Source organism: Vicugna pacos, chromosome 10, assembly GCF_048564905.1.
Source record: "Vicugna pacos chromosome 10, VicPac4, whole genome shotgun sequence".
Classification (NCBI taxonomy): domain Eukaryota; kingdom Metazoa; phylum Chordata; class Mammalia; order Artiodactyla; family Camelidae; genus Vicugna; species Vicugna pacos.
In genome coordinates, this window is record NC_132996.1 from 10,758,639 (window position 1) to 10,781,304 (window position 22,666).

General features: G+C 46.8%; 1 protein-coding gene across 4 annotated transcripts in view; it reads right to left on the reverse strand.

Moving 5' to 3' along the window:
* Positions 1-3,300: 3,300 nt before the first annotated feature.
* Positions 3,301-22,666, reverse strand: part of ENDOD1 (endonuclease domain containing 1) — a 29,894-nt gene continuing 10,528 nt past the window's right edge. For all 4 annotated transcript variants that reach the window (XM_006206746.3, XM_072968948.1, XM_072968947.1 and 1 more), the window contains one exon: positions 3,301-7,462. In XM_006206746.3, the coding sequence (XP_006206808.2) occupies positions 6,278-7,462 (1,185 nt within the window). In that variant the 3' untranslated portion in view covers positions 3,301-6,277. The remainder of the gene's footprint in view (positions 7,463-22,666) is intronic.

The following is a 22,666-nucleotide window of genomic DNA, read 5'->3' on the forward strand; positions in this document are numbered from 1 at the left end:
CAAAAAGTGTCACAGGAGAACTAAGAGTTGGACCCAGGTCTATAGAATCCATAGAGCAGACTTACAACAAACCACCAAAACAAACCCCCCAGGCTCTGTACCATAGCCTTGTATAGGAACACTGTAGTGCAGAATTCAGGGCAAACTTGAACTTGAGTTCCTTTTTCTTCCAAAGATGCCAAAAATCCTGGAAACTCTTGTTAGAACCTGGCCTCTCCTGTAACACGGAGTCTTCAGGGTCACTCTAAGTCAGGGTAGCACTGATCAATACAGTACTGAATGGAACTTCTCTTTGTACCCATAAAGTAAAAAATAAATAAATACACCCCAAAACCTAGTTTTTTTTTAACTGAATATTGTTCCAGCTTAGTAAATGTGCCCTTTTCCTGTCCAAAAGAGAAAGAAACACTCTGTAAGCAAAGAGGACAAGAACTCTAGGCTCCTGCTGTCAAAGTCTAGATGGCTGTGGGTTTACCTGCCAATACTCTAGTCCGGGCAGTGTTTGGGATGACCAGATGAACCCCTGCAGATGGAATTACTTCTGCGGACTCCAGGGTTCTGTCTGGGGGAACCTGCCACCTTCAGATGAAAAGAAAGCCAATAAACTTGCTCAGCTGAGCAAGGAGTCTCCAAACTTATACTTCATTCAGGAGGGATTTATAGACATATATGAGGATCCTAAAGAGAGCTGGCTTGAAACATCCCTAGGCATCGCCTCCCTCCCTCCCCCACCACCAAATTATTGTATTTATTCTCAAACCCATTTCATTAAGCATAGATTACATTTTTCCATACTTTTAAGTCCATGTAAGTTTAACTCTGGGTGGTTGCATGGGTCAAAGCCCCCTTGTTACCCTCGTAAAGCTCTCCCCCGTCGTCCAGGAGCCTGCAGCTTGTATTTAAGTGCCCAGGAGGCAGGACCCCTCTTTATCAGGGATGTTCGAGCAACTGTCCATAAGGGAAGGGGCTCTGGTTACAGAAGTGATCTCTCTGGCAGTGTAACTGTATCAAGATAAAAAGAAGCAAGACTGGTCCTCAAGGGTCAAATCTCAGAAGCCCAGAAGGCACCTAACATGTACATCAGTTGAAGCAGGAGGCAGAGGGATGAAAAGATGCCCGGCAAGGATGTCAGGAAGAGGGAGTGGAACTTGTCAATGAAAAAGGTGGTTCAGGAGCTCAACCCACAAGCTCGGGGCATCTGCCAGCATGATTTTTTAATTTTAATGTTTGAACCAGAGTGATCCAAAGAACACAAAGAATAAGTAGACTTCTTGTAATTTCTTAATTATGCATCAAAATTCTTTTGCTTCATCTGATTAGTATGGATTCTTCTTTATAAAAATAATCTTTTACGTTTAAAAGGTATGCAGTCTTCAGAGATAGCAGGCAGTTTTTTTAGTATCATACTCAAGCCTCCAATGTCTAGATGTGTTGTCAGTGTCTGCTTTGGATGCAGGTATGGGATGGGATGAGGTCACCCAAAGATGGCACTGAGGCTGGCGGGCAGGGCCTCCTGAAGACTGTACCTAGTGTGAGCTGGTGGGGGAAGGTGGGTGAACATTTTAATGCTTGCATTAAATTTAATTAACACAATTAATTAATTAAACTTAATTAATTAAAAGATTAAATGTAATGCTTGCATTCAATTGCATTTTCTGAGGATTAACTATGGGCATCCAGCAATTCTGTCTAATCAATATTCCAGGATCAATTAGTCTTTGGGCACTAAGTCATAATGCCTTAACTCACAAGGGGCTGAAAAAGAAAAAAGATTGACTATTTACAGTGAATGTCATCCTCCTTTTCAGCTGCTGAAATGTACATAGTCTCTGTCTGGTTAACCCTCTTCCAAGGAAAAGTGCTCTTGGGAAACTGAATCTGTTATAAAACTATGGGCTTAGCCTGGAAAGGTCTGGAGGGAAATGCTTCTCCACTCCAGGTACCAGAAGTGCTCATGCCTCCCTTCCTGAACAGTGCTAACAACATGTAGGGTCCCTGTTCTCAGAATCTCCTTTTTCTAGACTCTAGGTCCTACTCTTGCCTGTCTCTTCAGACATGTTGGCACCACTGATGAAACTCTGGATTCCTTCCTCTTTCATTCTCGACCTCAACTCCCAGACCATACTTTAACCCTAGCCCTTCCAGCTCTGATCTAGAAACACCCTGAGCTCTAAGGCAACTTCTAGCCATTCCATCCAAGGCGGTTGGATATTATGACCAAAAATAGCTCTGTCGACAATTAACATTTACTGAGCACTCACCCTGTGATAGGCGTGGTGATAAATGCTTTAACTTCATTAATTCACTGAGTTCTCATAACAACTTTCTGAGGTAGGTACTAATATTTAGCCCCATTTTATAGAGGAGGAAGCTGAGGCTTTGGGTGGTAACTTGCCCAAGATCACAGAGTTGTTAAGCGGTAAAGCCAGGATTCGAGCCTAAGTCCTTTTGACTCCAGAGCCCGGGCTCCTAACCCGCAGGCAGTATGGCCTCCAGGAGTGACCTTGACCTCTGCCTGAGAGCATCTCGCTGTGGACCTCTGGCCCTACTCACCGCACACAATCAGCAAGGGCAAGTGGGCAAGAGAACTTTCCTTGTTGACATGCAAGCTTAAAAATAATAGGTTTGCTTGTAATTATTAGAAATCAAGCCATGATCTGAAAACACCTACAGAAAGAGACAATGGGAACTCAGAAAAACCCGTCTATGAAGGCCAAGGAGTCCACGCTACATGGCTCACCGTGTGACATTTTAAACAGCACATATCGTGTGGTGAGCTTAGCTGAAACGCTGCACAGGCACAGAAGGACCCATGAGGCCCTGCCTACACTGGGCAGGTGGGGCGGTACCCTACTAAAGGCCACAGAGAGGACCACCCCCCCCCGCCCCCCAACAGAGACAGCTTGTTATTCATCACACTGGAGGGAAGGGCTCCTAATGAATAAACAAATAAGAGTGTTTCTATACATTTCCTATGTGATTCAGAACCAGTGAAGCAATAAGCCCCAGGTGCTTGTTTAGGAAGGACACGTCGCAAATATTTGATGTCTCAAATAGCTTTTCAGAGAAACAACATGGAAAAGAGGTTCTGGGGCCTGTTTCCCCTATCTAACCTTCTCTCTGTTTTCTCACGTATGATTCAAAATTGAAGACAAACCAAACAAACAAAATCCAGATGGGACTGGAAATGGCTTGAGTTAATGTGGATCAAGAAGAAAAATGGAAAAAAATAAAAATCACAGATAACCCCCCAAACCTCATTTCAACCACCACTCTTCAGATATTTCACAGAGAGGCTAGTGAGTTGTCAACAATCACTTTATTGAGTATTGCAAGGTGCACAGCATTGTACATAGCTTGAAAATGTCAAGTTGACTTAAGCCACACCCTCTGCAAAGGCCTCCCCGACATCCATGGTTTCTGGTTTTCCCTCCTGTGCTCCGGGGTCCAGACTGGTAATCAAGTGCGCCATGTTCTCTCCACTGGGTGTTGAATTGCTCTAAGGTGGGACCTGTGCATTGTTGATCTCTGCAACCTGGGTGTTCAAGTGCACGTTTGACAGATGAATGAATGCGTGGATGGCTGCTGCTTCACTCTAGCCCCTTCTCTCGACCCCTCGTCTGCATTTAGGGGCAAGTGCTGATGCTGAGTGAGAAGCAAACGCTCAAAAGGCACAATGGAAAAGAGGAGGCTAATCCACAGACTAGGAAATCAGCTCCGAAATCACGAAGAGTTGGCTGACCTCCCCAGGGGCCTGAGGACATGACAGAGCCACAGGAAAATCTTCAAGCCAGAGGTGGGGCTCATGAACCTGAACTCCCAGCTCAAAGCCCACAGCAGCTCACTGGGAACGGGTCAGCAGAGCCAGCGAACCAGTGGTCCAGAGTGGAGAGTCTCAGCCGCCTAAGCTTAGGGATTTTTTTGCTTTATTATCCCTTTCCAGATTTCCAAAAAAGGCCACATCATAATAAATAAATAAGACACTAAGCAACTAGAACTGAAAAGGAAGACATTTTCATATGGTTCTCAAGCAGCAGTTTGGATGCCCTGCTCCTTCTGCGGTGCCAGGGGGCTCAAGCTGCCGTGGAGACCCTTTGGGCCTTACAGGATGCAAACAAGCACGACGAGGGAGCGTCGATCCCACAGGACGCAGTAAGCATGATGCTGTGCATGGATGGTAATCACGTCATCACATAGGCCAGTCCCGTTGGTTCATCAGGGCCTGGCCTGTTTGATGGATGATGGAGAAAACTCTGCCACGGTCCAGTGAGGCAGCTGCACGGTGACCTCCAGCACCATGTATCTGACATCCCAGGTGTGATGGGACGGGTGCAGAAGACCCCAGCTCCCGACCTGCCATCAGCCAGTCTCCCTGGACCTCAGTTTCCTTATCAAATGAGGGGTTAGCCAGACCATCTCTCTGGTCCCTTCTGAGATTCCCTTTCTTTCATCCTCCAGGATTCTTGACCCATCAGTACAAGACAAACCCACACCCTTCCACGTACCTTCACGCTGCAGAAATGAAGGGAAGCCTGACCACAGACTTTCATGCTCACAAACAGAAATATTAGCAAAACTCCGCATAAGAGTCTTAGAGAATCGAGCGCATGGCTCCCTCTGACATGGACACGGCCTGGCGTCCCACTCCCCAACCCTGCATCACATACTGATCAGGATGGTAGTTTGCTGGCTGCTTTTCTACTTTGGGTCCCATTCAATGATTCTCCTACAAAACGTTAACTCTGATTACACTCACGTTTCTTGTCCACCACCTTGATGCAAACGGTTGACCTATTCTTCTCTCCCTGTTGCCTTTCCGGACCCCAAGCTTTTGCATCTGACTTCCAGAAGAGTGGTGGCCTGCACTCCCCCAGATCAGCATTTTACACTTGGCCCTTTTCTACCTCCCAGCAACTCCTGAGGATGCTCAGAAAAATCCAGGTGGTTCCATCTCAGCTGCGGAAGGCAGAGTAAAGTTTGGGAGGTTCTGCTTCCCCATATTATCAGTTTCAGTGCCAGAATTAGAATGACAAGTGCTTGATCAAAACATTGGTGGTGAGCACTCAGACAGAACTAGCATTAGTGGGAGAGTTAGGTGTTCCAGCCTCAAACGCACTCTGAAAGTAATTTCCTGAGATAATGATTCTGAATCAAGTTTCTACATACACAAACTTAGATATATAGGTGTATGGATTTTTTTCCCTAGATGGCTAGAAGAGTTTTTATTCTGTGGCTCTCGTCTATACACTGGTACCAAAACAGTCCTTTAAGGACAGAAGTCAGAGTGTTCTACTGAGCTGGGTACTTGCTTGAAGTGTAAGAGAAACTGATCTAGGATGTTATTGAATGTGAATTTTCATATAATCTTGACATATAGGTCTCTGAGCTCAGTCTTGTCAGCCAGAGATTTAATATATGTCAAGTTAATCCGAGCTTGGAGAAGGATGCTCTCGGACCTACAGCACCTTCTTAGAGCAGCGGTCTGACTCTTACGTTCTCTTCTTTAAACTTGGGAGGACTATATTAGACTTTTCAAGGGGCAAACAATCTTTTCCCTTGCATTCAGAATTTGTTATGCCACATCTGGCATAAATTGCTTATCATTACCTAAAAGAAAAAAAGGATGCAAAATTCAACTCTGGAGCAACCAAAACAAAACAAAATACCGCCCCTCAAACCAACCTGATAGGCCCTTAGGAGCCATGGAAAGCTAAGGGATATAGCAGATTCCATATCCTAAGAAAGTTATCTCAGCAGGGAAGCAGAGCTGCACTTCACCAAGTCAGCCAAGTTGGGGAGAACGAGAAACAAATGTTAACGAATTGGCCAGGAATATTTATATCGGTTTTGCCTTGAGTCCCAGAGAGTAATAGGAGGAGTGAGATTCCCTTCTCCTTTTCTTGGAAACACTTTGGTTTAAAGCTGCCCTCGTTCTCATTCTTCCCTCTCCTGTAATTTTTAATGATCACAAATGAACAGCAGCATGTCTCGCATGGTGACCTGTGTCACAGTGAATAACTGAGCAGCTTGGAAGTTCACCCACATCACAGCCGACAACCTCACGTAATCCCACCCTGAGCACCTCTCTAGGGTCAAGTCTAAACTGTACCACCTTCCTTTGTGAAAACATGCAGACACTCCCACCAAAGGCCAAAATATAATGATAATTGACAGTGAACAGAAACCCACAGAATAGACAAAATATTCCAGCTTTCTCTATTAAGAAAAAAAAAAAAAAGCAAGTTCCCTGTAACTGGGCACTCTGTTTTTTGAGTTCTTATAACTCCCCCGGATTGTCAAAAGTCATCTTGTACCCAATCCGCTTGCAGACGGTAAAAATGGCCTGAAATAGGCCACCCATGGTGCCAAAAGCTGTGTCGAAGAGCAGAGAGATGATGCCACCAAGGCCCACAGCGATGTCCCGGCACACAATTGGAACTGCGCCTATGGTGTACACAGGGAAAGTGGCCACGTCCACGAGGACGCGGACAGGGATGCCCAGGACGCGGCACACAACCTTGAGCAGGCAACAGAGGATCCGGAGGATGGCCCTGGTGATTCTGACCACGACTTTGAGTACCTTCCAGGGAATGCTCGCCAACTCCTCCCCGATGGTCAAGAAGTATGAGATGGTGGCTGAGCCCAGGCGGTAAAGGCAACTTTCTATACCGTGAATCACCTGTTTGGTGACAAACCACAGGAAATACACAATGTACTTCAGGACTCCGATGGCCACGCAATAAATTAATTGGCAAAGCTTGATGAGCGGGGTAGCGATGAAGCCCAGGAGTTTGCCCAAAAGGCTACTCCTTTCCCCGGCTGGCTCCGGAGGCAACAGGGCGGACCTCTTGCCCCTCGCGCTCCCTTTCGACTGCACCATCCGCTCTTCCTCCTGGACCTGGTTAACCACCTCTAGGATTTTTTTCATTTTCTCTGTGTCTTGTTCAGTTTCCCCACAGTTGTTCTGGAACAGCTGTGGGCTGTACGGAAGCAGTTTCTCGAGTTCTTTCACCATCACATCTTCTATGACCTCCACATCCCGGGGATGCTGGACAAAGCCCATGGCCCAGCCTCCTCCAGGGACAGCACAGCAGGCCGCCAGCCAGACGAACTCCGGGACACTCACTCTGCCTCTGACTCTGAGGTCTGAGGGCACCGCACCTGTGAGGATGTAGAGCTCGTCCCCGCCGCCACACTGCGGGGTCAGGGCCCGGTCCATCAGGCTGTGGAGATTCACGTACCACCGTTTCTGGAAGGATGGGGTCATGGGAGCTGCATTTGTGAGCGTGAACGTGGCCGTGGGGGAGTCGCCGCTGAGGGAGAATGGGTACAGCTGTCCTCTCTCGTAATCAGAACCCAGGTAGTCTGCATTCAAGGCTTGCTTGCCTCCCAGGCTGTTCGCGGAGGTGGTGGCGTCAGCCTCCTCAGTCACCTCCTCCAGGTTGCTGCTGGGATCATCAATCTGAAAGAAGAGAGAAACTGCTGAGAAGCGTCCCTGTTCACAGCAGGCAGGTGCCCTCAGATCATCCTGCCAGGACCCTAGAGAAGACCCTCTTGCACGAACACGTCAGCGCTTGGGTTTGGAAGCGTGCACACACTTCCTTCTAATACCCCACAGTCCTGGTGGCTGAGAGCATCTTTCAAACAGGCTGTTTCCAATTTCACGCTCTGTGTATACTCCAGTCCTGCCCTGCAGTCATGCCCCATCGTACACTCACACAAATACATCAGCAGGACGTTGGTGTGCAATCAGCTGTGGTTTTATAAATCTCATAGCTCTTTTGAGGAAGACTTTTTCCATGAGATTCAAACTGATCACGGAAATGAAAGCAAGAGGAAAGCAGACCTCAGCAGGCCCATAAAAATCAGAACCGCCATTCTGATCATCAGCCACCAATGTCGGCTGCAATTTAACAAATATATTCTTAATAATTTTGGGTACTTCGGGACATATGAAAAACAGTCAAGTCTAATCAGAGTATTTAAAGCAAATGGTGGGAAATGTATAGATTACTGTCAGTTATTAGACACTTACCAGGCCAAGCTAAAATCTGACCTACATTTGACCTACTTCTCTCCTTTATTTTTCTTTTTTTTTTTTAGTTTTCTGAAAAAAATTTTAAATTGAAGTATAGTTGATTTACAATGTTGTGTTACTTTCTGGTGTACAGCATAGTGATTCAGTTACACATGTTCTGTACATATTCTTTTTCACTACAGGTTATTAAAAGATATTGACTGTAGTTCCCCATGCTATACAGTAGGACCTTGTTGTTTATCTATTTTATATACAGTAGTGTGTATCTGCTAATCCCAAATTCCTAATTTATTCCTCCCCCTGAGCAACTGCTCTTTGAACCTAATATCCTCATAATGTTTGCTATTTATTAACAATCCATTTTCTGTCTAGGTCAATCTAGATATGTTGCCTATATCAATATCGATCAATATATACATCTCTCAGTTCTTTTTTCTTTTTCCTTTTTAATTCATCAGTATAATGTTTCCTTCCACTTTACCAGTCTAAAAGGATGAAAGGAAGGAGCTCAGGCTTGACCCAGAACTGTTTTTTAGCTCCCACACTAGACTGTAAATTCCTTGACACCAGGGACCCTGTTTACAGGACCCAGTCAAGGACTGACACACACTAGAATCTCTAGGCACTCTTGGCAATGTGAGATGGTCGTCATGGCAGTATTTATAATAGCAGGAAGTTGAACCAACCTACATGTTCAAAAACTGGGAACAGTGAAGTAAATGATGTTTACATCCATCAAAGAAATCTCTCAAAGCCATTAAGAAGCATTTGTAATTATGAACAATTTGTAATGATGGGGAGCTATGTGCTAGAATGTTGAAAGGAAAAGGCAGATTATAAAATTAAATAACAACTTTTTAGAGCCTAAAGCTAGGCAAGAAAAAACTTCGGCAGGAGACACATGAAAATGTCTGCTGTGGCTGTTTGACTCCTGGGGATACAAGGGGCATTTTTTTGGCCTATATTCTTGTTTCTCCCCCTGCACCTCTCCCAGCCACATCAACCCACACGTTATTTATGTGTTACTTTCAAAAGGAAAAAAAAAAGAAACTAATTAGAATAAGTAAATTCTTACTAATTGATTCCCTAGAGTTGGTGCCACTCACTCAACCTGTCGCTAAACCCAAGGGAGGTCAAGGCCATGTGGACTGTTGTACCTCCTGTCAGGAGGGCAACCAACTGTGTGTTTCTCTGGTGCTGCAATGGCAGATGTAGGCACGCTCATGCGTGTACGTATGGGGTTGGTGAAGGCAACGGATGAGCCAGTTGGGGTAAAAGTAGGAATATTCACTGAAGTCTGATGGAGCAATCCATAGCTCACCCTTCAAAGCTGTTCCATTTCTTCCACCCGCCCTAGCATTGGAAATGATCCTAGATGGTCCCACTCCCACCACATCCCTGTAGGACACAGATGAGAAGCTCATTCATTTTGCAAAGTTTCTGCTGCTGCTCTCCTGTAGCTGAAAGATATACTCCATGGAAATATCAGTCTCGTTCCTTAATCATGAGATTGAGACATCCCAGAGCCAAGCTTGTAGAGTCTTGGGTGGAAGGTCAGGAATTTTAAGATGCCTGTTTCTCCATGGTTACGAGGGTACTATGTCTGCATTGAGCCTGGTGTAGCTTCTCTCTCCTATCTAGGGGAAGCCTGGAGCTGGTTTTTTAATTGGAAGTCATCTAACAGAGCATCAGGCAGCATACTGGTTCACCTTCAGCCCAAGGGCCACCTAGCGAAGAAACAATGCCTGCGGGGAAGGCAGGGTGGAACACAAGCAGAGAAAAGAGAGATCCTGGGATGAAGAAGGGGAAGGAAGAAAAGAGAGTGAGGTAGGAGGAGAAAAGGAAAGGGATAAGAGATTGGGGGAAAGAGAAGAAGAATGAGAGTGTGTGTGTGTGTGTGTGTGTGTGTGTGTGTGTGTGTAAAACAGACAACATAATGTCTTGCTCTTAGACAGAAACCAGGACTGTGGGTTGATTTACTTCCAAACGTCAGAGCCTGATCTCCCAGCTGCCAAGGCCAGAGAAGACTTGGCTGGTTGCTTCTGCATCCTCTCAGGCCACTTGAGTTCAGGGAGCTCCAGCTTTCTGCCACGGCTGTGTACCTGGCAACCAGGTTAAGCCATTTCTGCCCACACTCCACAGGCACGTGGGAAATGGGACAGGCTGAATGGAGGTGGTTAGGAAGGCCAGAGCTCAATTTCACAATGGGCCTGTGCACCACCCTGCCCTGGGCCTCCCGAGGCAAAGCAGAAACTAAACATACACTCTTGATGTGCACATGAAAGCTGAGTCACCAGGCAGGAAGCAACTGGCTAGAGAAGTTTCCAGAATACTACTACTACCCTTAGAAACTGGTCAGTTGGCTGGTCCCCAGGAGGCACTGTTCCTCTCAGCACCTCACTTGGCCACTTGCTTTTTCTTCTCTACGCTGGCAGCTGTAGCAGAGAACAGCAAGAACAGCAAAACTTCTTGGAGAAAAACTGTCAGGTGTCCTAGGCTGAGCTTGTCTGGTCATAACCTCAGTTCAGTACACTAATGTGTATAAATCAGTGTGAATGCTACTAGTCAAAATTAAAACACGAAATAAATAATAGAGAAATTTCCCAAGGTTTAGCTAAGCCAGTCTTAAATATCTGACAAAAATACCAAAGAATATTTTATAAGACCGTATGTTGATCTTCAATGAATCCTCTATTCTCTCCCTTGAGGATCCAATTGCATCAAAATCTCTCTTTCTATCCTTTCTGTGACTTATGTTCTTTTTCGTATTTTACATCTCATTAACTCTATATTGCATTCAAGGTGAGCTCCTCAGATCTATCTTCTCATTCACTAAATCTCTCTTTAGCTGTTTAGTTTGTTGAGGTGTTTTTCTTTTTTTCTTTTTGTTTTTCATTTCAATGATTCTTTTTTCTTTTCTAGTATTTCTATTTGGTTCTACTTCAAATTCTCCTGCTTTTATTTTCATCTTGTGGAATTCTTTTTTTTTTTAATCTTTCAATAGTTTAGACCTTCTTAAAAGTCCTTTTATGATTTGCCTATTTTATTTGGTTTTTTCAGTTTGCTTTGTTGCTGACTTCAAGGCGGTGGGTATACTTAAGTGCTTTGTAATTTCTGCTTGTAAGCTCGTCCTTATAAGAGGTCTATGATGTTTTGTTGAAAAAGACAAAAGTGAAAACAAAGGCAAATCTAACAGGACTGCTTTCATAGTTGTCTCTGTTGGAGCCCTAAAGAGTTCAATGATTCTGTACTGGTTTCTGAGTTATTTTCTCAGTTCAGGGTTTTCACAGGGAGAAAGCAGTGCACATTTGGACCCATTGAAAGGAAAGATGACAACTTTAAGCTTACTTCTGGAGGGTGGCCATTTCCACTAATGACACAGTGTGAACAGCTACTTCCTGTAACAACTCGCAGGTAGCTTTCCCGCCTGCTGCACCAGCGCCGCAGCAACTTGCCAGCGCCCAGCTTTACTTGGTGAACCCAGTTCCAGATCCATGTTATGAACAGGGTGTGTCACTGTCCCCAGGCAGGCTGAAGCCGCCGCCCCTGGAGTCCGTGTGGCTTCCCCCACACAGCTTTGGCTATTGGTTTCCTATATATTTCTGGCACCTGAAAATTTCTCTTTCTTATTTGTTCACTGAAATATGAATTTAATTTAAATATATGCATATATATGTATGTGTTTGTAGTGGGAGGAGAGGAATTCCACATCTGCCCAGGAACTTTGTTTTCCCCACTAGCTGAGGTTTATAAAGTTTCTCATGAAGTATCCCTTGTTTCTTTTTGTAATTCATTATAGATTTATCATCTCAAAATTTACTTACTTCACTTAAATCTCTTTTTTTTTTTCTAGACTACCCTCAGATAACTGTTTGGTATAAGTAGATCAGTAGTTGTCAACACCTTTACTCATGTGTCAAGAACTTGACAAGCCGAACAGGCTCCTGGGACCCCTAGCCCTTTCCCAAATCACATCAGCCAGCTTACAAACAGTCTGATTCTGTTTGGTGTTTGTTTATTTTTACCAAGTTCTTTGCATTATCTATTACCTGTAATTGTTCACAAAGGTGTTTCTGTCTTACTGAAAGTTATTTCCACTGCTTCTCTATTTTGCAACTTGGGGCCATTAAAAAATGGATGTTACATTATGAAGTCACTTTACCATATAATTTATAAAACATATTGAATCCCAGGGCTTTATAATAGTCTGCAAACTGATCTCCACTGAGAGAAATGCCCATTATGACTCATACTTCCTGTCTTCAAACCAGTTTTTTAACCTATGACACAACTTTCTTCTGATCTAAAGATGATTAATGTTTTAATATCATTTGTTGAAGAGTCATCTGAAAAATCGAAATAAAATCAGTAGCTTTCATGTATGGAACACTGTGCTAAACATAACAAGGATATTTGATTTACAAGTGTAATATATTCTTTGATGCACTGTCATGGAAAGGGCAGATGTATTTTTCCAAGCTCTCTGCAGACACGGTTTAATGATCTGGTTATTGCAATTATAGTAAATTACCAGCAACACTGCTTCCTAAAGACAAAAATACACCTATGATGTCAGAGGTAATTTCAGATTACAATTTCTGGGTTATACTTGCCCTTTTGCAAGCACCACTAATCTTACTCTTTGGTTTCCCAGTGGAGTCACTGGATGGAGGGACAGGTACAAATCTCTCTCTGTGTAATCACCCTTGCTGACCCAGTCCCCCTGGGCTGCTGATGTAATTTGATACAGTTTCTGTGTTTAATGGAAAAATTTTCTTTCCTAATCACAACATGTTAAGTAGGTTTTAGAAGAATGAGCCCCCCCTTCCACCAGCTTCCTGCCACATAAATAATCTTATAATAAATTCCTTTTCAAATTCAGTGCCAAGAAAAATGGTTCTTTCAATGAGCTGGTCTATTTCCTTATACCAGACAGTAAAGGACATTTAAATCTATGGGATTTCTTTTTTGCTTTGGAATTAAATGAAGGGAGACTTTCAATCTTCCTGCTAATATGCATGGAAGGAAAATAGACTAATAGAAAATTGAGAAGGAGGGCTAGAGAGGAAATATTCACCCCTTCAACAAGATGTATTAAGCGTATTTATGTGTGATCGCTACTGCAGGAGAAAGCATTGGGACTGGTAATAATAACAACCGCCACCACCATTTATCAAGTGCCACACGCCGGGCACTATTCTAAGAACTTTACATGTATAAATCGGTGAGTGGGTGCACTACGTATTCACTCAAACTCACAAACACTAGGTACTGTTATGGTCACGTTTGACAGGTGGAGAAACGGAGACGTGTCAAGATTCCACAGCTTATTCAAGGTCGCACAGTGAGTGAGTGGTGGTGTCACAGTGTGAGCTCAGGAGGTCCAGCCCCCAGCTGCTGTTCTCAGTCGTGGCTTCATCTGCCTCAACGTAAGCCTTCACATCCAGAAACTCACCATCTACTTAGGGAAACAATGCACAGACACAGATACAAAGCTCAATAGGAAACCAAGAAAAAAACAACAGTGTGATGCAGATAAAGCTAGGAGCCAAATAAATGTTTGAGCAGTCAGATTTCAGAGGAAGGAGGGGCACGAGGAAGGTAGGCAGAGAAGACACTTTACTTTTTGAAGAAAACAGAAGCTGAGAGGGGGTTAGAAGGATGTGCAAGATTTTGATACATTGGGAGAAACAGAAAGGTCAATCAGGCTTAACACTATACAAAGGCTTGGGGGCAAAGACCAGCAGCCTGTGAAAGGAGGATTCTGTGTAAGGAAAAGTGAAAGGCTTAACTGGAAGGAATAGCAGGGACCAGACCATCAATGATCTGATACATAGACAACAAGTCATAGAACAATTATAACCACCACTCACCGGGCGCTCACTGTGTACCAGGCACCATGGGATGTGCTTTACCTGAAGTATCTTTTTTAACCCTAACAGGATCCCTATTACTTTATAGAAGGTGTAACTGAGGCTCAGTCATTGAGTAGCGTGCCAATGTCACCCTGTGGGTGAGGCTGGGTGGCGTCGAAAACCCACGTGGTCTGACGTCAGTGACCATAACACGCTACTGCTCTCTCGGCTTCCTGGATGCTTTCAACCCGGTGCTTCCAAATCTGAACTTGACCTGTTACCCAGTGGACATTGCCTTATGGCTTCTGAGGACAGAGCATCATTAGGGACGTGTAATTCCAGAGAGATAGACACCTGCCCACACTGGACAGGAAAGCCAGGACCATTAGGCAGTGGAGGGAATGGAAAGGGAAGGGCATGTGCAAGATCCTGGAAAGAAGGAGACTCAGGAGGTGGTGGCTGATCCAGGAGGGTCCGGGGAAGGTAAAAGATGATTCCCCAGGCTGGAACCGAGGTCGCCCGGAAATGAAGGGCAGTGGAGGGAAAGTGGACAGGCTGCTCTTTAAATGAGATGAAACTGACCGGCAGAAATATTTCACAGCAGCTGGAGATACAGAACTGGAGCTTGGGTGCCAGAGTGACGCTGGATGCAGAGGAGTAACATCAACAAAGGCTCAGCCTGGTGCACACACTTCCTGCGGCCCGAGCACTGCGGTGTGACTCAGGGGGGATCTGCCCCGCAGTGCACGTAACCCTGTGGTGCTCAGGACAATAGTAACTACACAAATGAATGTGTCTACTTTAATAGCTATGCACTCATGTTGACTGTGCCCTGGGAAAACATAGCCAGCATTTCATACACACGGTTCCATGGATATTATTATTTAGCATAAGACTACATTTGTTTTCCAAGGAGTTGATTTCAAGTCAACGTAAAGCCCAAATTTCAAGTAAACAGTAGCACAGGTGGCAGTCTTGTAAAGCAAGTTTGCAAATGACTATAATTTAGAAAACCCTGCACCGCTGCATCCCACTTACCCGTCACACAACCCTACCAGGTACGCATTACCGTCATCTCCATTTTACACATTGGAAAATTAAAATTCAGGTAAGTGACAAGTACAAGGTCATCCAATTCGTAAGTGGCAGAGCCAACGAGGCTTATGGCCAGCATCTCAGACTCAAAAGCATCTAGCCCTGAGCCAGCAGCAGCCCACACCTCTAGGTGAGGAAGGGACATCCAAGACCCACAGGGCAACTGACCCAACACTGTAAATTGATTGTACTTCAATTAAAAAAAAAAAAAAGAGCCACAGGGCGGCTGTGCTAGAGGACAGAAGCGGGGTGAGGGGGTGCCAGGGACAGAGAGAAAACTCGGAAACAGATGGGGCTACAGGAGAATCGATTGTCCAGTGTCACTTCAGAGTCAGGAGGGCAAAGCTTCAGCTAGAGGATGACCAACAGTGTGTGGCACCTGCACAGAGAGGGAAGGGAAGGACGGAGACAGAGGCTGAGGGCTCTGATGATTAGACAGTCTTTAGTGAGGCTTCAGAGGGTGAGTTCCATGGGGGGCTCAGCAAGGAAGACAGGTGGTGGACATGCCTGGATATGAGCAAGACGAGGCTGCAGAACAGACCTCTTGTTTGCGACGTCTTTATGTAAAGGCAGGAGGTGAGCAGGGTCTTAGCTGGAGAAGCAGGGTTTACAGGGATAATCAAAGATGGTCCTTTAGCCCCTCCCCCACATGCCCAAGGAAGAGGGGGTGTTGGGAGGGTGGGGCTTCCTAGGTCTCTGTACACGGGAGCATCTTGGGGCTTGACAGCATCTCAGGGGGATGACTGACAAGGTGGCTAGAAGGGCACGGGGCCACTGAGCAGAGCCCTGTCCCTGAGGGTTCCTGGTCTGCAAAATCCTTGCAAACCTCAGGAACCAGTGTCACTGAACCACTGAAACTAGTGCGTTTGGCACTGAAGACGGGGGAGGAGCCATTTGTTGAGAGAGTGACAGTGATCCGCCGGACACAAACAAAGCTTCAGCACTTGTCAGCATCCAGGTGTGCAAGGGCCAAGGGCTGCAGGTGACGGCTGATGGCAGTGCTGATGTGAGGGGACTAAGCAGGTGCAGATGAGGAGAAACAGGCTCGGGGGACCTGGGGACGGGGAGAAGGCTGGGTCCAGCAGGTCAGCAGCTGGCAGGTGGAGGGGCCAGGTGTGGTTCTGCTGCTGCTGGGCGGCTGGCATGGGGGTAGACAGTGCCGAGGAGTAGGGGACAGAGGGGACAGTTGTGCTGGGCAGGCGGACCACCAAAGTCAAGGTGGGGAAGGGTCTGTCCTTCCCACCAGTGAGATCACCACCACATGTTGGAAGAATCCTCTCACTTGCGCTCCACAATACCCTTCGGATGCACACACGGTTTCCTCCAATTTGCAGACGAGAAAAGAGAGGCTCCAGAGAAGACAGACTGTCCTCGAGTTCTGCTCCAGGACCTGCCCGTGGAAACGCTGGTCATCAAAACACTGGTTGGGAAGCTTTGCACTGATTCGCCACGGGAAGGGTGGAGCTTCCTTCCCGGGCAGAATCCTAGGCTGAGACTGGATAAGCACATGCTGAAGACGATTCCGGCAGGATCCAGAGATCAGGGGACCACCTAGTGAGCGCCTAGGTAACTCGAGGGATCGAGCTCTCTCCTTTGGAGTTCGTTTTGTTTTTCAACAAGAGTTACACAATCGGACGAGTTGAACAGTGGGTGTTCCCGTGTTGTCTTTTCTGTGTGAACTACAATCCACACACAGACGTTAAAGAGATGCTCTCACCCCGCTGCCCATCCCGCGGTGGGTCGGAGGACCGGCCCTCCCCCGCGCCGCGTACGAGGAGCCAAGCCTGCCGCTGACAGTCGGAACATCAGATAATCTTATCAGAGCCGGAGCTGGACGCCGCAGACAGGCCCTCCGCCCAGTCCCTCGCGGTAGAGTGAACTCGATCTGAGGACTCGGACCACGGAGGATACCCGGCGCCGGAAAGAGCTGCCTTTCAGAAAAGAACGGGAGGCCACTGGGGCCGCAAGAACGGATGGAGGGCATTGGAGGAGGAATAAACCACGAGGCCTCCCAGCTCTCGGGAAAGGCGTAAACAGAGTTCTCATCTATCCAGTTAAGGAAAAAAAAAAAATCCTCCCTGCTTGGCACATAACTATCCTTTATCCTCTGGGGAATACAAACGGCTTTAGAAGAATTAGAAAGGGTTTTTTTCTTTTCTTTTCTTTTCTTTTTGAAGGAATGAGAAATGCAGGGCTTTTCATTTCCTGAACAGCCCTCCAGCACTCAGGGAGCCTCCCCGATGCCCTCCGCCCCCCTCATCCTGAATCACCCAGTCTCTGGACTCCACCCCCCCCCTCCCCGCCGCTCACACACCTCCCTGCCTTGGGGGAGGGGCGGGATCTGCAGCTCTCCCTGTGCTGTGCACACCGCAGGTGCTTAGCATGCTTCTGTGACAACGAAGAGTGGAGAAGCAAAAAAATGGCCTAAGAGTTCTCTCCTAAGCTGGAAAAAGGTGGAACCCAGGAGGGAATGAAAGGATGTTCCGCGTTCACATCTGACCTTCCTTTTTCTTCAAAATTTGAAAAAACATAAAAATAAAGGTAGGGGAGGATGAAAAAAATGCATCAGTCCTAAACTGGCACTGTGTGTGGACAAGGGAGGGCTTGCGAGGAGGCCGGGGGAGAGGGGCACCACGATGGCAAACCCGTGGGACTCCTGTGGCTGCTCTCTGGGAGCCCAGCCGACTCCTTTAAGACCTCTCCAGACCTGCAGGACCTTCTCAGGTTACATCACCCTTGGCCGTCTTTGGTTTCCTTCCTCATTACTCACTGAAGCCTGTTTTCCACTCTCTACTCTGCTTTCTTTTCCAGAGCAATTATTCTTAGCATTTGCCCACGTGGTGCAGAATTCAGAAAAATCAGTTAAGCTGAGACTTCCCCTTTTTTCATTTTTTTCACCTTGTGAGTTCACACAAGATCAGAGGTTCTCAGGCCTGGTGGCAAGTGAGAATCACCAGGAAGCTTTAAAAATCTTGACTGGGAGGGGATGGTGCTTGGAGATCAGCTCCGGATGTTTTTTGAGTTCCCTGGGTGATTCTAAATGGACAACTTCTGGACCAGATGGCGATCAGATTCTCATCTGCCGCCTTTATTTGTCTCCAGTGCATTGGAATCCCTTCCTAGACACCTACTACAAGAAATGAGTGCTGTCTCCTTAAATCAGTAGTTCTCAAAATTCAGTTTGTATTGGGAGCAACTTGGTCTTTGTTAAGAATGCACATTCCTGTGCTTCACACCAGAGATGTATTCAGTGGGCCTGGGGTGGGGCTCAAAAGTACATTTTGAACCACCGCCCCAAGTGATGCTGATGCAGGTGGTCCATGGACAGCACTGAGACAGAATGCTTACATGGCCTCTGGGAGTGGCCCAGCTGGGCTTAATTTATTCACATGCTAGTCATACTTTGCGAGAGGTATTATCCACACGTCGCAAGAGCCAAGAGATAAAATGCCAAGAGAGAAAAAAGTATTATAGGGCCATGTGGATCCTCCACCATTGGAGCAGCTAATAGTCTCGTCACCAAAATGGGTAAGCATGGATCTCCTGCCTTATTCATGTGCGGAAAGAGAAGTCTATTTTTGCTATATGCCCTTTTTGGATCACATCTCACTTCTGACACCTTCCGTAGCATCCTATACTCACTGGTTAAATGACAAACTGGCACAGTCATGACACCCCACCCCCTCTTAAATTCCTCCAACCTCTTCTCTCAAATCTCCCCATACATCAACCAAAACAGGACAATCCCTGTCCCCCAGTTGTGTCAGTTACATGGTTGTCATGGAAGCGCTGCCCTGCTTCTGTCTTGCTGCCTGCTTCATCATTGGCTGGGGATACCTCCACCACTCCTCTCTGACACTTATGTCCTATCTCAGGGCCCAGGCCCAGCTGCAACCTCACAGCTCCTGCACTGGGTGGTCTCCTTTGGCCTCCCAGGTCTGTGCTCCACTCTCCTCCGTCCCAGGATGCTGATTTCTAGGGACCAAATCATCTGAGCTCTCTTGTCCTCTGCCTTCTGACTGGGGCAGCCAGTGGGAGGAAGGAAGAGAAAGGATGTATTCCCTTGCTCCCTCCTCACCTGGCTGCTGTGGTTCTGGTTCTGGCTGAGTTTCTCTGCAGTCCTGGCTCTCACCAGGTGTCCTCCAGACCTCACAGGCCTGGGATGGTGACAGCTTCCTGTGAAGGCCAAGCCCTCAGGAGGTCCTTTACCATATCTGTTGATGCTCCTAATTCTCTATAGTTTCTTCATTCAATTCTGTCAGTTAAACTTCCTTGAGAGTTCCATCTGTTTCCTGCCAGGACCTGATACAGCCTCAGGAAGATCTTTCCCAAGACCCCAACTCTCCCGGTCCTGGGAGATCACACCCACCTCAGGACCTTTGGAGCATGAATTACACACATGGCTGGTTCGCACAACAGGTTCTGTTGAGTCGAGAAGGTCCCTCGGGTATTTTATCCGGCTGCCCGCTCCAGAATCTCCCTGTTAATCTCCAGGTATGCCAGCCCTGGAGCCATATTCAGCTCTGACTTCTAATTCAGCCAGGTATTTCTGACACTTTCTCTAAAAGAGCAGTGTTTCTTACCACATGACCCTCTCCTACCCACCTCCTTGCCAGTCACAACCAAGGGACAGCCAGTCCGGCCAGCAACCTACTAGGTGGCTCTCTTGGCTTCTCCATCCAAGAACTTTTAGAGCCAGACAACGGTCAGGGTGTGAAGGCGGCTAGATGTACTTGAGGGTCGGCAGCCAGGCTGAGCCATGGGAAAGCAGAACTGGTTAAGGGAGAGATGACAGAGGAGGGTGGGAGAAAGATCCTGAAGACTTTGTGGGATCATTTGGTTTCTAGAAGGCTCCCAGCTCTGGATCCTGTGAATCTACCAGTGATCTCTGACTACAGCCCTGCCCTTCACTTGAATAAGCTTGGATAAGCTTCTCATTCATGCACCAACAAGCCTGAAACCTCAGGAGCCCGGTTCTTGTGAGAACCCAAGCGAATCGGGGCCAGGACCTTGCAGGCCAGGAACCTTCTTGACACCTGGATTAAATCTCAGGCACAAATGTGTCTGGGTCCCAGAAATCTGGGAACAGATCAGAGGGGCACACCAGGGGACGGAGAGAAGGCCCTTCTACCAAATTCCTCAACAGAGGAGAGTACTGGTGGGCAGAGTAACAGTGAGGACAGTGCAGGAGCCACTGAACTCAGAGAAGAAGCCGCGACCAGCCCCATGCCAGGCGGCGATGAAGCGGGAGTGTGCGGGCGGGGAGGGCACGTCAGCACAGCACTGGGTCAGACCTCAGAGCACCGTGACCCTCCTCCTGGTGGTCTCCAAGGCAGGCATGGTCTGGGAAGCAAAGTTTACTTACTCATCCCCCAGGCTTAACGAACGTCTATGTATTGAGTGTGTAGACACAACGCTTTTGGCCCACACACTGTCGTACTGATCCCCCAAGGCCTCCGTAGCGGAGGGATGACTTACTGAGACAGAAGGGAAGGGGGCAGGGCACAGCCATTCAAGGAATGACGCAGCAATTAACACCAAAATGGTGTAAGATTCAATTCCCAGTAGACCTTGAAGCTCAAGATGGCAGATTTGACTTCTAGTAGAACTTCAGCTTCATTATACGCTCACTGTAATATATTAGCATGGTGAATAACATGCCCTCAGGCGCAGTGACAGTTCCAAGGCTAACCATAAAAGGTCAAAGAGTGGGTGGTGGCCCAATTTCTGGGAGTCCCAGCCCCTTCCCCAGGGTAGTTGGAATTGTCCTCCCACTTGTTGGCTTGTGAAGCTACCCAGCCCATAAAAACTGGCAACATCTCTCCTTGAGGCTGCCTCTCTCATTCCCTCATCTTTGGAGACAGGCTGGCACTCTGTGGAGTGTGTGCCTACTTCTACTTTAACCTTAGCACCCAATCCCCACACCTTGAGGCTCTTCTCTCGCCTTCTGAAACAGCCTGCACTCTATACAGTATGTATCTCTTTAAATAAATCTGCCTTTACTCAACTGTGGCTCGCTCCTGAATTCTTTCTTGTGCAAAGCCAAGGACCCACACTTGGCAGGGCACATCCCAGGGGCTCAGCTGATACCTGGGACACGGCCCTCCTCTTGCCCCACATTCTTTTTTCCTGCATCATTATGAGCCCAGACCAGGTTCCATGAGATTCAGTAACATCTGCCGGGTCACACAGCTGGCAACTGACAGGACTTGGGACTCAGCCCAATTTTGTCCCACTACAAAAGCCATTTTCTTAACCCCTCTGGGTGCTCAGTCCTTGACCCTTCGAGGCTAACAGTCTGGTGGGAGAGAGTTAAGTAAACCACTTCTAGTACATGATCTGCCTTCTCAACTAAGTAACAGGACACCAGAGGGCAGGGTCTTGTCCCAGGTCCCCGTCAGTGACTCCTCTTTCTGGGCTTTGTCCCAAGAACTCCATAACTGGTTTTGATGCTGATGATGATAACAACACCGATCAAAGAATCAGTCAGCAACTTGACATCTGGGGACTCATCCTTTGCAATGGAACATTCTACAGCTGCTGGCCAGGAATGACTAAACGAACAGGTAATAAACAGGGTGAGCTTGTTTCTGCCTGAAGACCCCAGTGATTGCGTACCTCTTAAACCCCGATTCATTGACAGAGAGGAGAAGAAATTGATGATCAACACTTGTTGCTGATTGGCTATGACCACATTTATTATGCAAATGAATGAAAGGGAACTCCCAGGCTCTGCCTGGCTGAGGGCCAGAATAGAGAAACAGAACGGCAGCAAATACAGCAGAAAAGCAGCAGCAGTAGCAAGCCTGGTCAGTGAGCTCCAAGGTACCACCATCAACTCAGTTATGCGCCACCTTCAGAGCCACTGCGAAAGGCTGAGAGCCACTCTCCACACAAGACGGTAACCAACTATAAGAGATGACCTTTCTCCAAAGCCAACAGGTAAAATGCACCCTTCATCTTCAAGATCATTAGAGAGGAAGACTTGACGCCCCTGGACCCTTCTTCATAGCATAATAGCTCTCTTGTCAGGAAATGATTTATTTGCATCCAATCTAAACCCTCCTCAGGCTGGTGAAGTTTTGCCTCTTGCCTTGAGCACAAAAGGAAGAACATCTGCTTTTCAACCTTGTGCCATAAATATCACTTGAGGCTAGTAATCTGCCTCCAGGTAAAATCATTTCCATTTCTTTGATCTTTTCTCTTGTGTCCTATAAATGTTGCTTTTTTTCTTCAAGTTTCTCTGAGGGTGAGACTACAAGGCAGTGGGGTTCAGTGACAGAACTCCAGATTTGAAGTGAGATCTGTCAGCTCTGCCACTTACTGGCCTTGTGACTCCAGGCAGACCAGGGTCTCCCTGGGCCCCTGTCTCTTCTTCTGTAAGAGGAGAAAGGTAACACATCCTGTGCTTAGGAATGTAGGAAGAGGGAAGAAGGCGGGATTATTTCAGGCCATCCGTCAATTATACATGTTATAGACTTGAAAGAAAAAGATGATGAAAAAGACTTTGCATTTGAAGTCCCCAGGCCTTCTATTCCTAAATATATGCACTTAATGAGACAAATTGTTTATGTGAAAATTTTCTCATCAAAAGGGTTCCTTTCACCCTCCTACACTGTTGGTGGGAATGTAATTTGGTGCAGCCACTATGGAAAATAGTACGGAGAGTCTTTAAAAA